Source organism: Danio aesculapii, chromosome 16 (genome assembly GCF_903798145.1).
Source record: "Danio aesculapii chromosome 16, fDanAes4.1, whole genome shotgun sequence".
NCBI classification, from domain to species: domain Eukaryota; kingdom Metazoa; phylum Chordata; class Actinopteri; order Cypriniformes; family Danionidae; genus Danio; species Danio aesculapii.
Genome location: NC_079450.1, coordinates 53,397,931 through 53,423,126, shown reverse-complemented (window position 1 = coordinate 53,423,126; position 25,196 = coordinate 53,397,931). Strand labels below are relative to the sequence as shown.

The 25,196-nt window shown below is 35.6% G+C and overlaps 1 protein-coding gene across 1 annotated transcript; it reads right to left on the bottom strand.

Moving 5' to 3' along the window:
• Positions 1–3: 3 nt before the first annotated feature.
• On the bottom strand, positions 4–24,941 carry LOC130243667 (endoribonuclease ZC3H12A). The gene is made up of 6 exons (XM_056475932.1): positions 24,858–24,941; positions 19,845–20,296; positions 14,522–14,661; positions 8,239–8,473; positions 7,492–7,598; positions 4–3,468 (listed from the first exon to the last, which is right to left on the bottom strand). The coding sequence occupies exons 2-6, from the start codon at positions 20,198–20,200 to the stop codon at positions 2,561–2,563; spliced, it is 1,746 nt and encodes a 581-aa protein (XP_056331907.1). The 5' UTR covers positions 20,201–20,296; positions 24,858–24,941; the 3' UTR covers positions 4–2,560.
• Between the last annotated feature and the right edge of the window lie 255 nt (positions 24,942–25,196).

Genomic DNA, 25,196 nt, shown 5'->3' with positions numbered 1-25,196 from the left:
AGCTACATTTTAATAGCTTTTTTTTATTATTGCATTTGCCAATAAAACACTGAGAACTCTTTTTCCTGTTCACATTAATGATTATAAGGCACTGGCAGGTTATAAACATTCATGTACATACAGAAGAGTAGATCTATGTAAAGATATATAAAAAAAACACTCATGCAAATGGCACATCTTTGCAAACAGATGCAATAATTAACAAAAATAAAACGTAGGCCGTCTTCTCATAAAAGAAAACAGGAACAAAATGAAAAACCGCTGTCAGTGTCTTTAAATATGAACAACAGACTTTCAAAAACACACGACAGTGTTATAGCAACACAAAAGCCAACTCTATTGAAAATGGATGATAAAATATTAGTGTCGTATCACAAAACGTCAAGCATTATAATAATATCAGCACATTTAAACATCATAATTTATTATAATGATGACAATTTTCATTCTGCTGAACTGTGATCTAAAATTTATTTCATCATTTTATATTAAGACTCTGACGTCTTCTGACACGTAAAAGTAAAGCCTGTATAATTAGTGCAAAGAGTTGAAAAGAAAGTACATTTTGCATAGCAGGAAAGATCTCCTTTATACATTGAAATTGCTAAAATCCACTTGCTCGGAGTTACAAAACAGGACCATGTAACGTTAAAGCACAATTAAAATGTAGTGTCTAGTACTCTGTGACTCATTGCATTTTTTTTTTTATCTTACCGGAGTCAAATAGGTTGACGTAATGTCTGTAATAAAGTAATAAGTATGGTCATAAATCATTTTAGGGGATTTCCATATCTAATAACTGAAACAGAATATGCAAAATGCCTATAGCAGACAAGGAAGCACATCTTTTCCTTTTTAAAATGACTCTAAGGTGGAGATGATTCGAATGAATAATTAGCAGCTAGACTTATTAACTACAAAATAACCCTGAACATTAAAAAAAACAGGACTGGTCGTTATTAATAACTGCAATTACTTACAACTATTTTTAAGTTACACATCAGCTTCGGTTCGAACTAAATCTGTATCCTTTACGTCAAGGTACAGTTTGCTACACATTAGGAGCAACAATTGACGCAATGTGCATCAACCCCTATAAAAAAACAACATCTAGACAAAGATTTGACATTGTAGTCATACATAGTTACCACACGTACTGTGTGATAAGTCATTTAGGTTTGTGAGAGTTCTCAGAAACCTCCAAAACACAGAAAAGAGGAACACGTCAAAAGCTACACTCTCAGAAGTCATGTGCTAAACTTGTATTTGATTATTGGGACAAGATAGTGACATTTCCTTCCTTGATAATGTTCATCAAGTACCAGCTAGTGGATTCCTAATGGCAAGAACTTCCATGTCCACTGTATTATGCAGACTAACTATCTGGCTTGTTTCCACAGACCAAATTGTACAGTAGGGTTTGGTACAGTCCGATTTTAATTTCCGCTTCCGCTTGTCGGAGATACCAAAATAGCTAATTGTACCGTACCACTTATTTGGAACATTTTCGTACGAGTATCTAGCACAGGGGTGTCCAAACTCGGTCCTGGAGGGCCGGTGTCCTGCAGATTTTAGCTCCAACTTGCCTCAACACACCTGCACGGGTGTTTCTGGAAAGACTAGTAAGTGCTTGATTAGCTAGCCCAGGTGTGTCTAATCGGGGTTGGAACTAAACTTTGCAGGACACCGGCCCTCCGGGACCGAGCTTATACATGCCTGATCTCGCACAACAGAGGTTGTACCCAGGGGCGTCACTAGCAATTTTGGGCCCTACAGTATACACAAATATTTGATGGGGGCCCCCTCGAGAAAAGGTGATGACCGAAGGCGGAGGGATAGGTGGCGGTTGACGTTAGCGATCTCGTCAGTACCGGGAGGGAAGGGGGAGGAGACGTTAACGATCTTGTAACTGATAAGCTGGGGGTACATTAACGATGTCATAAGTGAATAGGGGGATGAGGCTGGGTGTTGGAGGGAGCAACCCCATCACTGGGCCCCTAAATTGGGTATTGTAGGGGTGGGTGTTGGGGGGAGCAACCCGTCGCTGGGCTTGTGTGGAAAGCTCATGGCTTACTGCTTCGTCTATCTATTTGCATACACTTGCCATGCAACTACATTTGAAACTTTTGTGAAGTTGAGTGTTATGTGAACGGCCTATGCAGCTTTCTTTTTTGAGTAAGAATTACATCAATTGCAACTTTCTGGCATACACCTTGCCTGCCAAGTAAGGGTAGAGCTGGCAGTGGAAACAAGCCTGATCAGGGTGATCCATACTCTACTACACTGTACTGTACTACTGGGTTGTCTGAAGACCAAACATTACATGATTTCCACAGTGAACTCACTGACTGTTTCGTAATGCAGATGGCCAAAGTATGTTTTAGGCAACTATGAACCCTTTTGAGAATAAAATGCAAGGCTGTTTCTTTAAGGGAATTTCCTCAGGCTCAAGCTGTTATACCCCTTAAGGTAAATATTTTCATGCATTCCTCTAGAGAGTGCGCTCTTTTTAAGAGATCTGCCATGCAGTCTTTTTCCGTGATCCTCAAGTTTCAAACAATCAGAAGAACTCTCCGCTGGATTTGAGTTTGAGAACTTCTGCAGCCAGCTGCTGTGCATCTTTCAGCTGAGGGAACATATCCATAACTTTATTTACATGACGTGGGTTAAAAATGGCATAAAGCTTCTTCCTGACCTCCTCCCTTTCCTCTTGGAAAGCGTTGGACTGTGTCATGGCTGAATGCTGCTGGCTTCTGTAGTCACCGGCGGATCCTTGTGAACGATGACTTGTTAAAGGCTCTGCTAAACCGGTTACCTGTGGTAAGTAGTATGGGTAAGACCAGCCACCACAAGCAGGAAGACTGTAATTCTGGACAGGGTTAGGCAGAGGTAGAGAGTTGTAAGCAGTGTAATTTGGCTGAAGGCTGGAGAAATGACTAATGTTGTTATAATAGTGCTGGCCACCAGCAGGTACCGCAGGATTATCAGGCATTGGGGGATGACAAGATCTAATCCTGTGCAACTCATCAAAACTCTGGGGTTGCTCTGAAAATTGGCTTTCGAAGGATCCAAGCCCAGAGTCGGAACTGAAAATGGATGGGTTTTTTGAATATGGTGCATGCAGACTGGTTCTGTCTTCCAAAGCACTGTGTGGTCCGACCGGTGCTCTATTTGAGGGCTTTTTTATGGACATGATGTCATCCCAGTAGTGGAGCAAGACATCCCTGCTGTTAGAGCTCTCGGGCTCCAAGCTCAGCTTCTTTTCCAGTTCTTGCTCCAGGGAGGGAGAGCAGGATCCAGGGTCGTTTCTTGGGTATACGCCTCTTAGAGATTCGGAAACTCTGCAGTCCTCCTTAGAACCAGACAGTCTGGCATTTTCCCGAAGCTCATCGGCCAGAGAACGTTGGGATTGATTAGTGCGCTCTGGGTGGTAGAACTTGCACTTGATCCCATATGTGCACTTTTTTCCTAAGGAGAAAAAAACAAATGTTTGCTTCAGAGTTCCCACAGAATTTATTGTCAACCCTAATCATAGGTACCTAAGAAAGATAACCAAGGTTTCTAAAAATTACACATATGATTCCCATCCTTAAAGGGATAGATTACCTCAAAATCATTTACTCATCCTCAACTTGTTTCAAACCAGTTTGAGTTTCTTTACTCTGTTGAACACAATGGAAGGTACTCTTATACATAATATTTTTTGTTTTTACTATGGATGTCAACGGCGGTTTTTACCAACACTGAATAAGGTTGTCAAAAGTATCAAGTTCAGTACCAACTGTTACTCATTCATTCATTCATTCATTCATTCATTTTTAACTGATTTTCCGGGGCCGGGTCGAGGGGCAGCAGCCTTAGGAGAGAACTCCAGAATTCCCTCTCCCCAGACACTTCCTCCAGCTTCTCCGGTGGGATCCCGCAGCGTTCCCAGGCCAGCCGAGAGACATAGTCCCTCCAGCGTGTCATGGGTCTTCCCTGAGGTCTCCTCCCGGTGGGACATGCCTGTAACACCTCCCTAGGTAGGCGTCCAGGAGGCATCTGAAACAAGTGCCACCTCAGCTGACTTCTCTCAATGCGGAGGAGCAGCGGCTCTACTCAGAGCTCCTTCCGGGTGACAGAACTCCTCACCCTATCTATAAGGGTGCGCCCTGCCACCCTGCGAGAGAAAACTAATTTCGGCTACTTGTATCAGAGATCTTGTCCTTTGGGTCATGACCCAAAGCTCATGACCATAGGTGAGAGTAGGAACATGGATTGACTGGTAAATCGAGAGCTTTGTCTTTTGGCTCAATCAGTACTAAAATTTTAAAAGCATCCATTTCCCGCTAACATTTAAGCGCTGTTTAGCACTTAAACACTGCTGATTAGCTATTGTATTCACACACTCAACAGAAATGACTGTGATTGGCTGTGAAGGTCATTAGCTTACCACTCTTTACCAAGTGCAAACACAGATACACAGACAAAAGTCTTGTAGATCAGTCGGTCCATCAGCAGATCCTGAGTACGTCATCCCATTGACAGATCAGCTGATCTATGCAGCTTTTCTTTTTCTGTTTTCCAATCAGCAGTATTTAAATAGACACACAAATGTTAGTGCAAAATGGGCGTTTTAAAAAATACCAAAAAGTATCAAACTCGATACTTTTGACAACCCCAGACAGGATATCTTGTATTGGGTTCAACCGAAGAAAATAAATACAGAAAATTTCAAACCACTTGATGTTGAGTAAATGGTGATTTTTTTTTTCTATCCCTTTAATAACAGTCCCAAAGAATGTCGGCAGAAACAGATTCTGTTGTGTAGTTGTCCAAATAAATAATTAGCAGCTGACAGACCAACTACAAAATGACTTTGAATGCTAAAAACAGGGCGAGTACCTAAATGCCTGCAATTACAGTGACAGTGTGAAGATTCTGCAAGACATAGAGGATTTTACTCAAGAAATGGCTTAACAGTTGTAGATCAGGTAACCACACAAATTACCAAAACGTGTTCACAGGCTTTTGGAGGGAGTTATTTGAATAGCTTCAGCTATGTTTTTGTTTTGTTAGTCATGTCACATGTTATTTATTAGCATAATGACAGTCTACTTGTTGCTTTGGCACACCCTCAAAGAACAGTTGAGTAAGTGATTTCGCCATCATGAGAATTTACTGGAAGGGCTTAAAAATAATAGACACGGACACCCTTAAAACCACTATAATTAGCATATATGTAGTAATTTTTACAGCTGCATAAGGTCTTGGTGATTTAATCCACAGCATCTCCATTTAAGTTTTGGTGCAGCATTATCATAGATGGCACGATGGGGCACAGCAGTGTATTAGTGCCGTAATTTAATAACTTAACACTACTTATAATCTATAAAACTCTCAATGGGTAATGGAAACGACACCCATTCCATTCTTTAGATTTGAGTCAAACATGGCCTTTTAGATGTTTTGTAAAATTATACTCGGGCATTATTATAACAAACATAACATTATATAGTTAAAGAATTACTCTGCTTTGAAACATTTCATATTTTAGTATGTTTAACTTTTGTGCAAAGACCCCATATCATATAATTTCCTTATCACTGAATGGTAGCTCATCACTGGCCTACAAGATTGTAAATCTGGCTTAACGGTCTGTGATGGGGAAAACCCATAACATGAAAAAAAAAAAGAAAAAAAGGAAAAAAGTTGGGACTGTACGAAAAAGGCAAATAAAAAAAAAAGTTGTGATTTTTTAAATTTAATTTGACTTGTATTTCATTGCAGATAATATAAACACAAAAAATTTCATGTTATTTACTTCATTTCATTTGTTAATATACACCTTTTCCGGTCATTCAGACCCACTGTTAGTTCCCCTCAACTCTGTCTAGGGGGACACAAGAATGCAACAGAATATTAGTGGAGTTTTGTGTGTGTGTGTCAGCAGTGAGGTCCCATTAGCAACTTCTCAAAGGACTAAACAAAGAAAATGCAACTTGAAAAAAGATGAACAATATTTATTAAAGGAATAAGGGAGGGTTCCAAAAACAAACAAAAAAAACCTTCAAGAGGGGCTTCAAGCCAAAACAACAAACAAACGTTCTTCAACTGAGAAAGGGAAGAACTGAATAATCTATCAAAGAAAATAAAATAAAAATACATCAAAAATACTCCCTTACTCACTCCCTTACTAACTTAAACAGGAGAAAATGGTTACAAAAAGGAAAATGGCACGTCCCCCCCCTACTAACCCAATCCCAGACAGAATAAAGAGTGGACAACAAAGTAGTATTGAAAACAAAAATTAACTTACAATCAAAAAGAGTTTGAGGCAAAAGCTATATCAGATGCTCAACAGCATCAACAGAACTTAAACAAATTAAAGCTCCTAATCAACAAGTAATGCTTAAAGGATCAATCTAAATATGTATATAGATATATAAAGCCTCACAAAAACAAAGCCTCCACACACACACAGAAAAACACACTGTTCTAGTGGAGAACTGCTACTTAAATGCCCACTGCTTTTCTCGTCCTCCAATCACGGAGCGGTTCATAAGTGGCAGCAGGTGACGGTCATTACCTCCAGAGAAAGCAGAGAGAAAAAAAAAAGAAAAAAATACAAAACAGAAACAAATACGTCCTGGGACGCAACACCCACAACACATTACAAAAAAGTTGGGACAGGAGCAATTTAGGGCTAGTAGTCAGGTAAACTGGTTAAAAAAATAATGCAATTTGAAACAGGTGATGATTGTCAACAGGTGTTTGTTATTATGATTTGGTACAAAAGCAGCATCCAAGAAAAGTCTAGTCTTTTAGTAGCAAAGATGGGCCAAAGATCACTATTTTGCCAACAAATATGTGAGAAAATTATTGAAATGTTTATAAACAATGTTCCTCAAAGAAAGAGAGGAAGACATTTGGATATTTCACCTTCAACGGTGCATAACATCATTAAAAGATTCAAGGAATCTGAAGGAATTTCAGGGTGTAAAGCACAATGGAGCAAGCCTAAACTGGAGTATCATGATCTCAGATCCCTCACTACATCATGAATCATCATTCATCTATAAGCGATATCACCACATGGGCTCAGGATCACTTTGGCAAACCCTTGCCAAGTACCACAATACGTAGTTACATCCACAAATGCCAGATAAAACTGTACTGTGCCAAAAGGAGGCCCTATGTTAACAGTGTCCAGAAGCGCCATTGACTTCTCTGAGCTATGAGCCTACTGGGATGGATCATCACACAGTGGAAACAAAGACAACATGACCCACGAATAAAAATCATGAGGAACACATTAAATAATGTTTGATGTATTGTCTGCAGTGAAATACAAGTCAAAGTAAATTGGATTCATAATATCCTTGACTTAAATTAACAACCCTAGAAATTAAGCTTAATAAGTGGTTTATAGTGTATAGTAGAACGTAAGATATATTCCAGAATATACATTTAAAATACTCAATGATAGACGCTGATAAACTAACTGCTTACCATACGGACAGAGTTGCCGCTTGTGGTCAATCAACATTGTTTTTTTCCGAAGAAAATTATCCAAGTTGGGACCATGACGGCCGAGAGGGTCATCAGGTGGCATGAACCTGCACAAGATAAAGTAATTAGGAGTAGATCATACAGTACAATAAGATGATTGATTACTAAAAGCGTCTTGAAGAATAGTAGGGCAGTATGATGATATAAATCATCGTCAACTGCAATAGATTTTTTTATTCCGTGTATACTATGACATGTAAATAAGTGGGTGTGGCTAAATAATGAGCAACAGATGCTAATTCTGAAGTATTTCAGTTTATTTATCATTGATATTGTTACCATCAAATAACATTAATCATACCATGAAATATATGTTTTTAGTCATACCGCCCAGCCCTAGTTTGCTATAATAATGGAAAAAGGATAGTAAGAAAGAGAACAAAATAAAGAACATGAATATAAACTTGAGGGTAAAAAGTTTAAAATACATTAAAATAGTATTTAAATAATGACTAAATTCTTGCAGAAAAGCAGGAAAATATGTTATGGTATTAGTAAATTTATGGATATAGATTTACAACGAAATTAATTAAATTTATAACAAAACAAGCATTTCTTTAAGTAGAGACAGACCATAATAACCAAAGATCAAATCAGTAATGGATATATCTTATTGTATAACTAATAAATGAGCCAATGTGTTTCCATTGAACAACATAATGACAATCCCAAAGCATAATAACCTACTTGTCATTGACAAAGGAGTACATGAGCAGTCTCTCCTCGATGAAACGCTTCCACTCCGGACGCTCACTTTGCAGGTCACGGTATGTGTCATTAGACACGATAATGCCGTCCAGGTCATGAGCGAGCTTGACGATAAAACGGTCATCGTAGCAGACCACACGCTTTCCTCCGACCCGTCGTGAAGGTGTAAACACAAGAAACTTCTTTCTTTCCAGCTCTCCCAAAATATGCTGATCTGGAAGAAAAGACAAATCCTTTTCATCGTCTTGAAAGGACCATCAAAATCATGATTGAAATTGGTTTTATGATCAGTTAAATGCAAGTTATAGCAATATTGTGATTTTTTTTAAACCACAGTGTAAAGGTGAAAGGATTTTATGATCATTCTCAGCTTAAATATTGCAGTAATGTGATTTTTTTAACTACTGTGTAAAGCTGAAATTTATTTTCGTTCTCATTTTATGATCGTTCACGACTTTACAAAACAGTACATGATTACAACATTGTGATTTTTTTAACCACTGTGTAAAGCTGAAATGATTTTATGATTATTCTCAACTTTATAAACAGTTCATTAATTAAAATAGTGTGATTTTTCCACAATGTAAAGCTGAAATGATTTTATGATCGTCAATGTTTTAAACAGTAAAATAATTACAAGATTGCGTTTTTTAACCACTGTGTGAAGCTGAAATGATTTCATGATTAATCTTAACTTTTTAAACAGTAAAATAATTACAATATTGCCTTTTTTAACCACTGTGTAAAGTTGAAATGATTTTATGATTATTCTCAACTTTATAAAAAGTTAAATAATTACAAAATTGTGATTCTTTTTAACAACTTTGTGTAGTTGAAATGATTTTATAACCATTCTAAACTTTATAAACAGCAAAAAAAGGCTATATATATATATATATATATATATATATATATATATATATATATATATATATATATATATATATATATATATATATATATATATAGAGTTTATTTTTTTAAAATTTCAAACTGTAAAATAATTGCAGTAATGTGATTTTTTAATAACCACCGTGTAAAGTTTAAATGATTTTATGATTTATTTTATTTTTTAACCACTGTGTAAAGTTGCAATGATTTTATGATCATTTTCAACTATTTATACAGTAAAATAATTGCAATATTGTGTTTTTTTCCCCACTGTGTAAAGTTCATTGTGTTGTGTTTTTGATATTCTACTTGTGTGGCAACTAAACTGACAACATAAGTGCTGTGTTGGACAAGAGATGTAATAATTCCTGTAATAGGCCTCGGGCCTTATTTATTTTTTAAACTCAGACAATATTGTGAGGCTGTGTTGACATCCACAGATAGCTAATCTCATTCACAATGTCTCTTACATGGAATTTTGGACAAAGACTTAGTTCAGCCAAAAATTAACGTACACACCATTTACTGAGCCTCAAGTGGTTCCAAACGTGTTTAAGTTTCTTTCTTCTGTTATGCACAAAAGATGATATTTCGAAGACTATTGGAAGCTAGCAGTCATCGACATCCATAATAAAAAATAGAAATACACTGTGAAAAATCAATGTGTTCAAGGGCTGCACAGTATTAAAAAAACGTACATTGCGAGATTTCAATTTTCAGCAGATGACTTGAATAGCTCTTTTTGGAAAGAGTGAATTCGTTTATACAGACTATGATAATTTTGAAGAATAGTGCATCATAAAAATGTCCAGTATTCAGGTACAGAAATCAAATAATCAAATGTACAATACAGCTGTATATTCTTAATTTTATATATAAAAAAAATGTATACAATTCATCTTTGTTAAAGCTATAAACAGAACATATGCTTTAAACTCACTTAAAATGCGTACAGCAATACTGTTTTGTACCATCGTTATAGTTGCCATGAGATTGCCGCTTTAAGAAAAAAAATTGAATTTTAATATTAAATGTACATCGACTCGCCAGTAACTGTATTTTAATGTATGTCCCTGTAAGAAAACATCGTAAATAATTGGAAATCCAGTGACTGCAATAAATCAAACCCTTGGGAACAACTGTAGTCCTAAAGTCGCCTTTCCACTGCACATGATATTTGGACACGACCGTCGGAATACGCCCCCTTGTGGCTGTCACACAGAATTTTCAGTTTTGTTGTGCACCATGGGAGAGAAGCTGATTCTCGCAGTGTCCGAAATAAAGGAGTGCAAAAGCAAGAGCCATTATTCTCCGTGTGTTCACTGTGGTTGAATTAAAAAATATTAGAAACAGACCACAAAAACATTAAGGGAATGTGGAGAGCGTAAAAAATAATATTTTTTATTACTCATTTATGATTAGAAATGTTTTTTTTTTAATCTTTTTTCTGATAAAAAAAAAAAATTATGAAAAAAAAACCCTACTATTTTCCATTTTGCACGCACGAACCTGCTTGGAGAACACTGGAGTACATCACATCTGGTCGGCCAGTCGCATACAGTCTAGTTGCAGGAGTTCAAATATTTAAACGGCTCTGCAGCTCAAATCGGATCCGAATTGTCCGCATACGGAGATGATCGGAACTCCACGCAACTCCCAGGATGCTCTCAATTCTAAATGAATGACTTCCAGTCTGTCGTTTGTCGTGTGCAGTGGAAAGGCGGCTTGAGAACCAAAGTTCATAAGACTATATTCTCTGGAATCCTCTCAAGCGGTGGACTTGAACATTTTGATTGGTTGCCGCCGAACCGCGTCATAGCTCATTACCATAAAGTTGACTTGATTTCAACTCTCCTCGACCCACACACTGGTGAAGACGCACTGCACCCCTCCTTGCCGCTTAACGTCGCCATCCTCCATTGAAAATGAATGACTTCCGGCTACTTTGACGCTCTCCCTGCCTTCGGTGTGAACGCACAGTAAAACAGCAGGAATAATGGTGTTACAGTGGTAAACAAAGCAGCGTGACGTCAAATCCAGCAGGAGTTTATCGATTTCAGAAACTACACAGCATCCCGATATTCGCAGATTAAATTCAGGCAAACTTTAGAATACAACTATAGTAAGATTGAATACCTTGTAACTCAGCAGTTAAAACTTTTAAAATAGGGCCTTCAATTTATCTAATTAAATTTACTCTTAAACTTTTAATAATTTAGGACCCTGTAGACACCCTGCCAGATACAAATGCTCCTGAAAACAAGCTCTTATCTGCACTTGAGTGTTATAACACCAGTAAAACTTTACAAAAAGGATGTATTATCATTTACTCATTTTCCTTCAGCCTAGTCCTTTATTTATCAGGGGTCACCACAGCGGAATGAACCACCAACTATTCCGGCATATGTTTTATGCAGCGAATGCCCTTCCAGCTGCAACCCAGAACTGGGAAACAAGGTTGTATTAGTTAATGTTATTTAATGCATTTACTAACATAAACAATGACACATTTATTACAGTATTTGTTCACATTAGTAAATGAAAATACAGTAGTTCATGTTAACTCACGGTGTATTAACTTATGTTAACAAGTATGAATTTGGAAGCTAATAATGCATTAATAAATGTTGAATTATAATTAATGAATGCTGTACAAGTAAAGTTCTTAATTAGCTGATGTTAGGAAATATTTTAACAATTGAAACCTTATTGTAAGGTGTGATTACATTACTGATAAAAGAGAGAAAGGTCATCCCCCCCAGCCATATATTACATAACATGGTAAATGACTTTATTTAGTTAATGAACAGCAGGACATGATTTGCGAAACAGGAAAGGGTCAATGATAATCCTTCACACAGCGCTACTGTAGACTCCATTAAAGATTCACAGCTAATCTGGAGGCGATAAAGCTCTGGAACTTCCTGGTGGGGAATTCCCAGTAAAACCTGCAGGAAACGCAACTCTTCCTTATTAGTCTTGTTTTGGTTTTTGCGCGAATTGATTTGAGGAATCCGAGCAGGGGGCATTCACAAAGAAGACAGACACTCTGGGTAGAAACAAGTAAGATTATCTTCAACACCTCAGGGCCGACAGACTGAACACTGATGTTTATTTCGTCCTAAAAACAAAGGTCCTAATGTTTGTTCTTGTACAAAAATCTCTTGAGGAACAAATAATCTATCTATCTATCTATCTATCTATCTATCTATCTATCTATCTATCTATCTATCTATCTATCTATCTATCTATCTATCTATCTATCTATCTATCTATCTATCTATCTATCTATCTATCTATCTATCTATCTATCTATCTATCTATCTATCTATCTATCTATCTATCTATCTATCTATCTATCTATCTATCTATCTATCTATCTATCTATCTATCTATCTATCTATCTATCTATCTATCCATGGCTGCATTTATTTGATAAACTACTGTAAAACCATAATTATTAAATTCTATTACATTGTTTTACCTGCTACTATTTATTTGGAAGTTTTATTCATTCATATGATGCAAATCTGAATTTCCAGCATCGTTACTCCAGTCTTCAGTGTCACATGACCATTGAGAAACCATTCTAATATGCTGAACTCATGTATACATAATATATAAGGAACTACGATATAAATTTCATTATTAGATGAACAGTTTGATTGAACAGGAACTATTTTATAACACTGTCTTTCCATTAATTAAATGCATCCCTGACAGCATTGGGTGTAAATAGTTAATGCTATTAGACTACTACAGAATTTTGGGTAATTTTATTACAGTTGCTTCTACTTGCTTCAGTAGTTCTGTAAAAATCACGAATCAAATCAAACTATATTTTTCAAATAAAGCAGACTACATTCATCAACACAAGTGTATATTTTTAGGAAAAACAAGTTAGCTAAGATAGAATTATAAAGTATAAATTCAGAGAACCACCATATATTACAGCTGTACAATATATAGTATATATATATATATATATAGTATATATATATATATATATATATATACACACACACACACACACACACATACACACATATACATACACACACACACACACAATTTATGCACAGAAAATAAGTTTTTCTAACTTAGAAATTTTGGCTTGTTTTAGTTCAAATTTTAAAGCAAAACTTAGATTATTTTACTGGCAGATAATTTAGCTTGTTTTAAGGAAAAAACTCTTAATTTTGACATTTCTTATGAAGTTGAAAACAAAACAATATTTTTAATTGATTTAAGACTTTTTAGATATTTGGACTAGAAACGAGACAAAGCAAAGTAAGAAACGTATTTATTGCATTGTGATACCTGAATTTATGTACCTGAACACTGTAGACTCCTAAGAAATTCCAACGGTCTTGTGAAACCCTATTCATATCACAACAACTATAGCAGAAAAATAAATTATTGCAATATTAGATTTTTCCAATATCCTGCAGCCACTATTTCCAATATTCTGTGCACGGGAGTCGGTTGCTCTAAAAGGAGGCTCAAGACCATGGCCTCTAGTGTCTGTTGCTAAAGCACCTTTTGAGGTCCCCCTCTTAAACCTCACTCCCGTCCCGGACGAGCCCCCACATATAATCCAGCATTCCTATTGCACCCAACCCGCGCTGAGCTGGAACTGAACGCAACACAAACAGCATGCAGAAGTATAAATGCATGACTATCCGCAAGGCATGCACCGTGAGTCACGCCGATCACTCAACGTAGCAGTATAAACCAGCCCTAACAAGGAGGCTAAAGATCATGGCCTCTAGCGCCTGTCGCTAGGGCGCCCTTTGATGTCAGAGGAGTAAGGTTTACCTGCAATAGCTAGCTGGCCTAATAAATAAATAAATAAATAAATAAATAAATAAATAAATAAATAAATATTTACATGACATGTTGTTTAATTTAAGTGTTTAAAAACAAAGTAAAATGTTCTGTTTGACTTGAAAATTGAAAGAATTAGAGGAGTTTAATTTCTTTTGTCTATGCAGATTGTTCATGTTTAAGTGCTTAAATTACTTGAGTAACTACATTACTTTTCAGAGTAAGCTATTAGAAAAGTAATTTGAATACAAATTGTATCCATCATTTGATTTAGGATGTATTTAGTAATTAGCAATGAATTACTCTTTTGAAGTACATCTTTCCCAAGACTGATCCCCAACTAATAAAATCCTTCTGAACTGTATATGTGACTACGTGCACGTATGCTCACGTAAAATGTTACAAAAATACCTTTGTTTTGTTTTATTTTTTTTACAGTATTTAAGTCAGAGTAGACAGACGGGCGTTTTCTTCTCTCAGATCTCAGAACCGGTCTCTGATGACTCATTTTTTTTTTTACCAATAGTGTTAAGGGAGTGTCTACCTGAAATAGGTACATCAGGCCGGGGCTGCTCTTTTCTCCAGGAAGGCACAAACACGGTGATACTTCTGTGCCCTCGGTCAAGGAAGTAGCCGACTGCCAGCTCAATCCCTCTGCACGAAAACACTTCCTTGTTTCCATGACTAAAGAACAAGAGGGACAGTAAAAGAGGGTTTACATTAGTGTGGTAAATGTGAATGCTTAAATACTGCTAATCTGTACCGACATGTTGGAGGCCTTTGGTGGTCAAATATTTTTGCTGCTTGTTCAAAACTGCCTATTCAAAATGAGCTGAACCAACCCAAGTTTTTTGTTAAAAGTTTTTAGAAAAAACTTGAGGGTTTGTTAAAACCAAAAGGAGGGTCCATGGCAAAAGTGGAGACCCAGGTGGTTTTATTACAGGATTAAAGATCACGTTTTTTCACCATTCATAGGTTTTACACTAATGTATATTACAATTTTGAATTTAAAACTATTTAATAGTTGCAAAACTATAATAAAAGGAACAAATTATTCAGGGTGTCTGCAGGGTCTTCAGTTTTAAAAGTTGATAAATCAATGTAGAGATAATGAAGGCCCTTAAAAAGTCTTAAATGCTTTTTTACAAGGTATTAAATGTTACATCATTTTTGATAATGCAATGTATGGTTGTATGCTAATGTCGAATCGCAATCACGATTTGAAAGGTTGTGATTAGCTAAATCGCAAAAGGCTGCGATAGGAAATTTACATGCATTATATGATTTCCCCCACCCAGAGCAAATGCTTCACAGCCGTCTGTGTGTGACAGTCTTACTAGCCAATTGAGTGAGCACACTTTCGTTTTGCCCAATCAGAATTGTGCAACCGAACTATGCGGAACACTCACAATAAAAACAGGAAGCAACAGCAAAAGTACAATTTCAGAGTTGTTTGCAGCCATTACACCATATGAAAAAACATCAGTAAGGCACCAGAAGATAACTAAAGCCATAACTCAAATTTGAATAAAAGTTAATATAATATAAAATAAATTAATGTTTTCAGTTTCTGAAACAACAACACTCACTGCTTTTTATAGAATATTGAGCTGAAGCTTGACTACGAATTAAAATCGCAAATCAAATCGAAATCGCAATATCCGTTTAAAAGAAATTTGATATTTTCCCCAAATTGCACAGCCCTAAGCAGAAGTCTAAATCAGCCTTTGAAGACCACTTTGCAGCCGCATCTGATCCCTGGTCCAGAAGGATGATGGACCCATTCTTGAGCCTTACTTTGCACTACATTGACGATGATTGAAAGTTGCGTCAGAGATGTCTTGAGATGGCATATTTTCCATTATATTAAAATTATTATTTACATTAAAATATTTGTTTACAGAAGATGCGAGAAATGCACCGTTTAAAATATTATTTACAGGATATGCAAGAGTTATATTATTTAGAAGAGATGCTGCTTATTTTCTACTTTTAATATGAAAAACGTTGAAAATAATTTATTTTGTTTCCAGAAGCGAAAGTTATTCATTTTCACTTTTTTAGGCAATGTGCGTTTTAATTTCAGTTGTTCAACGTTGATGTTCAATGAATAATCATAAATAGTAGATAATTGAAGGAAACATGCACTCTTAAAATCAAGTAATTCACCCTTCAATTATAAATCTCTCACTTGTAATATGGGAGCATATTTACTGTACAAAACCTGTCAGGGAACTCAGGTAGGGCTGTGCGATTAATCGAAATCGAATTGCAATTGCGATTTGAAATGTTGCGATTAGCTAATTGCAAGTGGCTGCGATATGTAATATATATTATTTAACTTCCCCCACCCCAAACAACTGCACAACTGCTGTCTGTGTGTGACGGTCTTACTAGCAAATTGAGTGAGCACACTTTCGTTCTACCCAATCAGATTTGCGCAACAGGAAAGCGCGAACGAATGGGATGATGGCATCTGCTGCTTAAGAAGCCTTAATAGACTAATTAATATCGAAGAAAAACAGCACGTCGGTAATATGGGAATATCTTGGTTTCAAAGTCACAGACACCAAACGAAACCAGGTCATTTGAAAGAGCTGTTGCAGAATTGTTGCCTTAATAATTGTTGAGATAATACAATGACAGCACCCAAAAAAGCACCACAGGGGCTATATGAGGAGCGTCTTTCTAAAAAGTCAACTAAAAGTATTGCCAGTGACACTCAATCTAGTAACAAGCAACAGCAGAGTACAATTTTAGAGTTGTTTGCTAATATAAGTTATGTATAATATAACTAACACTCACAGTATTTCAGCAGTAGGAAGCTACAATACAGATTGAGCTGAAGCTTGACAACAAAATTAAATCACAAATCAAAATCGCAATATCTGTCCAAAAAATAAATAAAATAAATAAATAAATAAATAAATTAATTAATTAATTATTTAAATTTCGCAATTAGATGTTTTCCCCAAATCGCACAGCCCTACTATGAGGGCAAAAAAATTAAATAAATGTAAATTAATTGTAATCTGGCTAAAACTAATCGAGATTTTGATTTTAGGCCAAGTCGCTCAACCATAATTCTTCATTTGAATAAATGGAATAAACCAAACTTACATTGATGAAACCAACTGATAACCATGTCGATGAAAAGTACTGATAACAGATTCTTAGACCTTTACGAATTCTCTCAAATTAATAATCAAAACTAAACCGTTTAATCCATCAGAGATGTCTAAACATTGTAACTGCTCACAGCAATAACGCTAAAACACGACCTGATTTGCACAATCACAAATTGCGATAACCACAAGACAGCTGGAATGCACACTTCAGCTGCTGAAGGATGCCTGTCAAGAGATTTATGGTACAACAGGTAGAAAAAAAAAACCAAACTGAAAGTTAAGAGCGACAGAAATGAGGAAAGACTTCATCCAAATAAACACGGCAATTTCCATTACACCATTATATGTTGTCGCACATACCAAAACATCAAAAGTCCGTCAAACACAAATGTTGATCTCTGTCCAATATTTGATTGGATCTACTAAAAAAAAAAAAAAGATAAGAAAGTCTTTGGCAGAATTTCCCTGTGTGACCTTTGCAGAAAGAATGCATGACCAAAAATGTTGCTAGGTGTGTTGAGCATTGAGCAACTAGAGGCGTAAGGGTTAAAACACTACATATGATTTGCATACTGGTGAACGGAGACGCATACTGACAAAGGGGGAAGTACAAACCCTTTCAGAAGAAGCAGGTTTACGCATAAAGCCCAAAGGCAATGTGAGCAACTCAATATGGGAAGTGATAACTCATTGATGTCATGCTACTTAGTACTTTCTAAACTGAATTATTTAACAACCGGTGTGTCAAGACATTTGGGACATTCAAATCATCGTTTAGATATTTAATTTTAACATGCTTATTGTTAAAGGCTACAGTATGTGATTTTCATTTTGGGAAAGGTTTGTTTGGTTTCCAGAATTCCTCTTTTGTATCCAAACTTGTTGATACTTGTTAGTCTGACTTGCCATTTCCTAATAATTGGATTCAAAAATAGATTTTCAGGTCTCAGTTTTTATGAGGTGGCCTTAAAGAGACGGTTCACACAATAATGAAAATTCGGTCATCGATAGTTTCTTCATCCTCCATTAGTCCAAAACTATTTTTGACTAGTAGTATAGATTGCTGGCAGTTTAATTTATGCAACTTCCTTTGTTGTGATATTTATAAATGTTTAGAGTAAATGCTGAGGAAAATGTTCATTACTGAGAAAACAGTCCCTTTAAGAAGTAGGTACTAGCATTAAATACAAGACTATATACTTAATGTGTACTACATACTATACTAGAAAATGTGTTAGAGTTTGAGGGATATGGTTCAATGTTAGGGTGAGGGCTCTGCTATGCTTAGGGGTAAAGTTAAGAGTATAACTAGAAATGTTAATTCAGGGTTTCTGCAAGCTTCATCAAGTCAATTTTAATACTTTTTAAGACCCCTTTAAGACCATTATGAATGAGATTTAAGACTTATATGGAGCTAAACACTAAGGATGTTTGTAATGGCCTGGTTGGACCAATGGACTTGGAAAAAACAAATGTAGTTATTTCTTAACCACATATTTTAATGTGTCAAAACAAGAAAACTCTAGTTTTTTTAAACATTACGTCTATTAAAATAAGTATTCATGGTTAAAACTTCATATTGAATCAAAGTGAAAGTCTTTAAATTCAATAAACATATTATCCATCAACACACAGCTCATCTATTCAGCTTTCAAATCCCAATTACAAAAAAAAAACTGGTCATTATGACTGGTTTCATGGTCCAGGGTTGCATTTAATCCATTATATGGATGTCATATTCATGTATAAAAATTCATATTGTCTAACATTGACCAACGTGGGGACCAAAGTAAAAGTCTCTAAATACAATAGTCAAATATTATCATCAATGCAAGCTCATTTATTCAGCTTCAGATGATGTAAAAATCCCAATTACAAATAAACTGATCATTATGAGTGGTTTTGTGGTGTTGGGTTACATTTAATAATGTATTATGATGTCATATTGTTGTTTAAAATTCATATTGTCTGACATGGTCCAACCGGGGATTAAAGTGAAAGTCTTTAAATACAATAGTCAAATATTATCCATCAACACAAAGCTCATTTATTCAGCTTCAGATGATGTATAAATCCCAAATCACAAAAAACCTGATCATTACGACTAGTTTTGTGGCCCAGTGTTGCATTTAATCAATTATTTGGATTCCATATTCATGTTTAAAATTCATATTGTCTGACATGAACCAACAGGGACCAAAGTGAAAGTGAAAGTCTTTAAATTCAACAGTCAAATATTATCCAAAGCTCATTTATTCAACTTTCAGATGCATAAATCCTAATTTCAGAAAACGGACCATTATGACTGGTTTTGTAATGTTGGGCTGCATTTATATGGATGCCATATTTAAGATTAAAACTTAATATTGTCTTTAAATTCAATTGTTTTTTAATTCAATAGGCAAATATTATCCATCAACTTTCAGATACATAAATAACAATTTCAGAAAACTGACCATTATGACTAGTTTTTTGATACAGGGTTGCATTTATTCATTTATTTATTGTCATATTCATGTTTAAAACTTCTTATCGTCTAACATTGTCCAACAGTGGACCAAAGTGAAAGTCTTTACATTCAATTCACAACCAGAGCTTATTGTCCCGAATTTCCCTTTGTAACTTGTTCATACTTGTTAAACCAACAGGCATGATTATGCAAAAACTCTTTCTGAGAATCCTCTTTCTAAGAAAAGGAAGAGAAAAAAAAACAAAACAAACAAAACAAACAGTCCTTACCTCATAGCCACATTGCTGCCATCTATAACTATAGGTTTCAGGTCGCTTTCGGCTTCAGTGGTGTCATCCAGCTTAGATCCCTGTCCTCTAGAGGAGCCCCCTCCCCTATGGGACAATCCTGAGCCCCCATCATCACTATCGGAAACAGAAGAGGGCACAGCCTTCGCCCCTGAACGGACCAGCTCCCCCAGAACCGCATTAGTGTCCGTCCCAAGGCCGAGCTTCCTCAAAGCAGCTTTTACCTCTTGCGGCGAGTACCCCAGCTTTCGGAAGAAGTCCACCTTCATCTGCAGGTTAAGGAGGTCGTGTGGGTCCTGGCCCAGGCCTGTGGGTTGATGAAAACACCTCGACTGCATATTGATGGATGTGTGAAGGTTTAGGGGTTTTCAGTGCATGAGCTTCTGCGTGGTCCATATGCTGCGCTGACATGCTGTTCTCGTCTCTGAAAAAGGCTGAAACACAAACGCATTATTCAAATGTGCACCACATCACAGAATCATTTTCAATCCTGAACTTGGCCTGGTAATATCAGAACTTGTACAGCCTCTTAACTCTTTGTGTGTTACCCTGCACACATAGTGTGACAGCAGGGCTTGACATGAACTTTTTTGACCGCCAGCCACTGTAGCTAGTAGTTTTCCAACATCACTATCCATTGATTTTCACTAGCCACAATTTTGTTGTTGGTAAAATATATATTATATATGCATACAGTGTTTCCTCTAGGATTTTTTCCTGCTGTGGCGGCAGACTATGTTGGGCCTTTTACATAGATCTACCAACTACCTGTGGCATTTTTTAATGACAAATGTTGCGAGCGCAGTATTACAAGTCGAGATCGCATTTACGAAAAACAAGCATGAGAATCACTTAGCTTGCGCGCAGATTTCCTCTGTTCGAGCACAAAACTTCTTGCAAGTCCTCAAATATACGCTGCTCAAGTGCAGGTTTTCTTGTGCGCTCATATAAACGCTGCTGAGGTGCGATTTATTTATTAGGTTTACTATGAATATTTATGAATGCATCTAATAGACCTACCGAGCGGCAATAACAGCGTCCTGAAGTAAAGTGAAACAGCCAAGATAAAGTCATCTATAAATTTTAAAGTATTATCTATAAATAGGCATGTGCCGGTATCACATTTTCATGCTGCGATTAATTGATTGAGCTTTTATCACGGTATACGGTATTATCACGATATTGTAATTTTACTAGAGAAACAGGTAAAAAAAACACAAAAAACTTCAGTTTCGTCAACTTAGTAACTTTAATAACTTTTTAATTAACTAAAAGTACTTTAAACATTTAAATACAAATAAATATAAATAAAACAATACACAATATAAAAGTAAACTTGAGCAATTATATCAAAGTGAATGTGCAAAGAGAAACAGTCTTCGATCAGCAATCCCTCTGCATTTTTTTGGAACCCAAAATATTTCCAAACCTCTGACTTTTTTTTTGAAGGAGGATAAATTGTCGGCAGCGTTCCTCCTTCCGCCATGCTTCTTCTTCGTGTGAGGATTAGAGAGCGGTGGCGGCGGCGGCGTGCCACAGTGCTTCTACATGCGGGGATTGTTTACACCAGAGTGCGCATCAGTTCTGCGCAGCATATACGCAGTGTTTCTTCAAGCGGTTGATGGAAAATAAGCTAAGGCGCGTTCTAAGAATATAAATTTGGATCTATTATTTTTCACGGTATTTTAAAGTGCCCGCGATAACAATATCGTGCATATTCATTACCGTGATTTATCGCATTACCGAATACCGGCACAAGCCTATCTATAAAGTATAATTATGGAAACTGTGTTCATCTCAACTGAAAGCTACGTCATGTTTGCTGGCCTCGCGCATCACACAGCCCTGTTAGTCAGTCAGTCAGCATGTCACCTTAAAGGGTTAAACAAATGACGCACAGCAGTGCTACGATTCCAGAAAAATTTGCGCTGTTATAATTCACTTACTATTTAACACGTTTTGGTGGGATTATAACCCGCAGTTAAAAAAACAAACAAAGACAATGTTTTGAATGAGTAGTAATGCAGCAGTGGCGAGGTGAATTTTGGTGTAGCGCCCTGCCATGGAAGAATGAATGTAGTGGAAACCATGGCATACAATTGAATTTGGCATGCTTAAATAGTTGATTTAGAAGTTATGTCAACATGCCTCCTCATTCATTTAACTTTTTGTGTGTTATGTATGACCTTGCTTAATGAGCAAATGGATTGTGGCTTCATAATGTTGTATTGAAATTAGTTGTCATTTCACTTGACTTTTCAGGGCTCAACTTTTCTCTAGCCACACCAAAATTAAATAAATATTTCTTATAATGGTAGCGTGAAATACATTTTTAGATTTTTTTTTAAATTATCATTTAGCGTAAACGTTCAAGCGTGAGCAATTCCAGCATTATGGATGTGACATTCGCAGTAAAAACTCAAAACATAAATTCACAGATAAAGTGTGTGTTAACATTACATTGAAAAATCGCTTTATATTTTTCAAAACAACTAACCATAGAATTATGGGATCAGAAAATATCAATCTGTAAACATTTTTTAGATTTTAAATGAGGGAAATAAACACGCGTTATGGATGTGACAACAACAACAACAAAAAAAAAAGTCTGTGAGTTTACAGTATACAACATACTTTGTAGAAATTCTGTGTATTAAACTGGACCAACCCAAAAGAAATAATGCTAATCAAAAGGATAAAAGTCGGCTCTTTGTAGAACAAAAATTATTCATTTTATTTTATTTACATTTTTTTGTATTTATGAGGAAAAATCTTCGTTATGGATGTGACATCTCTCTGTTGTGCATGTGACAGATGTGAAATTGGCACTTGTGTGACTTCGGTAAATTAAAAATAATAGTTTGAAAAATACTTGCTAAGGCAAAAAATGTAGAAACGGTTTCACTATTTTGCTGAAAACTAACATTTTTTTTTTCATGGCAAGGTTTTTTCATGGAATTGCTCGCATACTTATTCTGACCTAAGTGATCGCAGAAAAATATGATGCATTAAATCATAAAAAGCTCACTCAAAATGAGTAAATCTGTAGTTTAAAGGACTGTGCCAAATGATAGGCCTTTAAGATCACTTAAATTAAGACTTAAAGTGACAATTCTAAGTGTTTTAGGACTACACAGAGCCTGTTAATATCAGTAATCAATTGCAATTTGTTAAGTATCATTAAAGAATTCCATCAAAATACGCTATGCATTGGTTCTTCTACAAACCATGTTAATCTGCTTTTATTATTATTATTATTTTGCACAAAAGAAAAACCCACATGCAATTAATCAACCAGGACACATTATAAAGTATAGAGAAAAACTAAATCTGCATTACAGATTTAGTCTGAAACACCTGTTGATCTTCGACCCCTATTTATTTTTGACTTTACATAAGTTAATTATCCACTCCACAATTTCATTCATTTATTTTTCTTTTACTTCCTCCAACAACAAGGAACAATTTGAGCAATGACATGCAAGTTTCCTTGTAAACGTCCTTCTGCAACTTGTTTTTATTTAGAATTAATATTAGAATAAAGCCATAAAGCATCTTAAAGACCTCTTCAGAGGTTACATACATAATGAGTGGTTTCCCCTTTGATTTTGATAATGATTTGCAATTTAACCAGAATTGTGAACTGCATATTTAGGAGCGTGTCATGTGTACGCCAGTGAAAATGCTCCAGAAAAATACTCACAGCTTTGACTTTCAAATTTATATTTCATCAAATTAGGTGGTGTGGACTACTACTTACTATCTTAGTGATTAGTAACCGCGACAAGACTTTTTATTTAAAGTGTAACTACATAATCTAGAAATTATCAACATTTATTAATGTGTCTGTGATATAATAATTTTTTACTGAGGTAAAGTTGGTTTTATATTCGCACATTAATTAATTAAATTCCAATATTGTTTACCATGCTAATTTGACTATTGGGTCTGAAATCGCATAGAAGTATGACTTCAAAACAACATTATCACCATTTAATTGACTGAACAGTGTTGTACTTTGATAGTCATTGGCTGATTATATGATTCCCCCATGTAGAATTTGCTAATAATTCTTTATAAATTGTATTATTAAGGATAAAGGCAAAATGTGTGAATATAAAACTAACTTTACGCCAATCTTCTCGGAGTAAATGTAAGTTGTGTGTAAATAGAGGTAAAGTTGATTTTATATTCGGATATTCAGACATTCTCCATAATAATATAATTTCAGAAAAGTATTCTTTGTAAATTCTAAATAGGGAAATCATATTAGCAGCAAATGACTATCAAAGTAAAACAATGTAAACAAAATAATGTATGCTAATTCCAATCGAATATTCAAAGTAATAGATGTAAAGTTGGTTTTATCGTTCATTTATGGTTCATATTCGTTCATTTAGCAGTCTCTATATTGTTAACCATGTTACTTTAAATATTCAATCAGAATTAGTGTGCAAGTATGACTTCTAAACAACATTATTACTATCTAATTTACTGTGGACAATGTTGTACTTTGATAGTCATTGGCTGCTAATATGATTTCCCCATTTAGAATTTGCAAAGAATACTTTTATGAAATTATATTATTAAGGAGAAAGTCTGAATATACAAATATAAAACTAACTTTACCTCTATTTCAAAGTAACATGGTAAACAATATAGAGACTGCCAAATGAATGTGGGAATATTAAACCATCTTTATTTACCTCTATGTATAACACTTACATACTGTACACTTACAAACTCGTCATTTCGATAAAATATCTGATAAATATTTAATTTAAAAAATCTAAACAAAGTTGTCTATGTTTGCACGGGCCTCAGAAACCCGGACTAAACAGGTTAAACACCATTTCGTCAGTTTAGTGAAATACTAGAGGACGTTACAACCATTTGTAATAACTGAGGTAAAATTAATACAGCGTAACGTTGACGTAAATTATGACTAGTTTTTCCAGCTGTTCCATAAAAACGCCGGTTATAAATCAGACCTACCATATTCTCCAAATGATGAGTCCAGCGACTGTGCGGAAAGAAAGCGCTGTACTTGTGTTTTATGACGTGTTTTATGCAACACCTTTACGCCTCGAGCACTTCCTGTTAAAGGTGACGGTGGTCGGAGGAGCCAGCTCCAAGTGGGTGGGACTTCAAAATGAGCTGTGCAAACCTGGAGTTTTCATTTATTTAATATATTGTACATGACACGGAGACTTTTATGAATACCTTCACCTACCACAACCCTAAACCCAACCCCACAATAACCTGTTGTGTTTTATTAAATAAATATATAGAGCAATAATTCACTACGATACACTTTACTGTAGTATGGTTAAA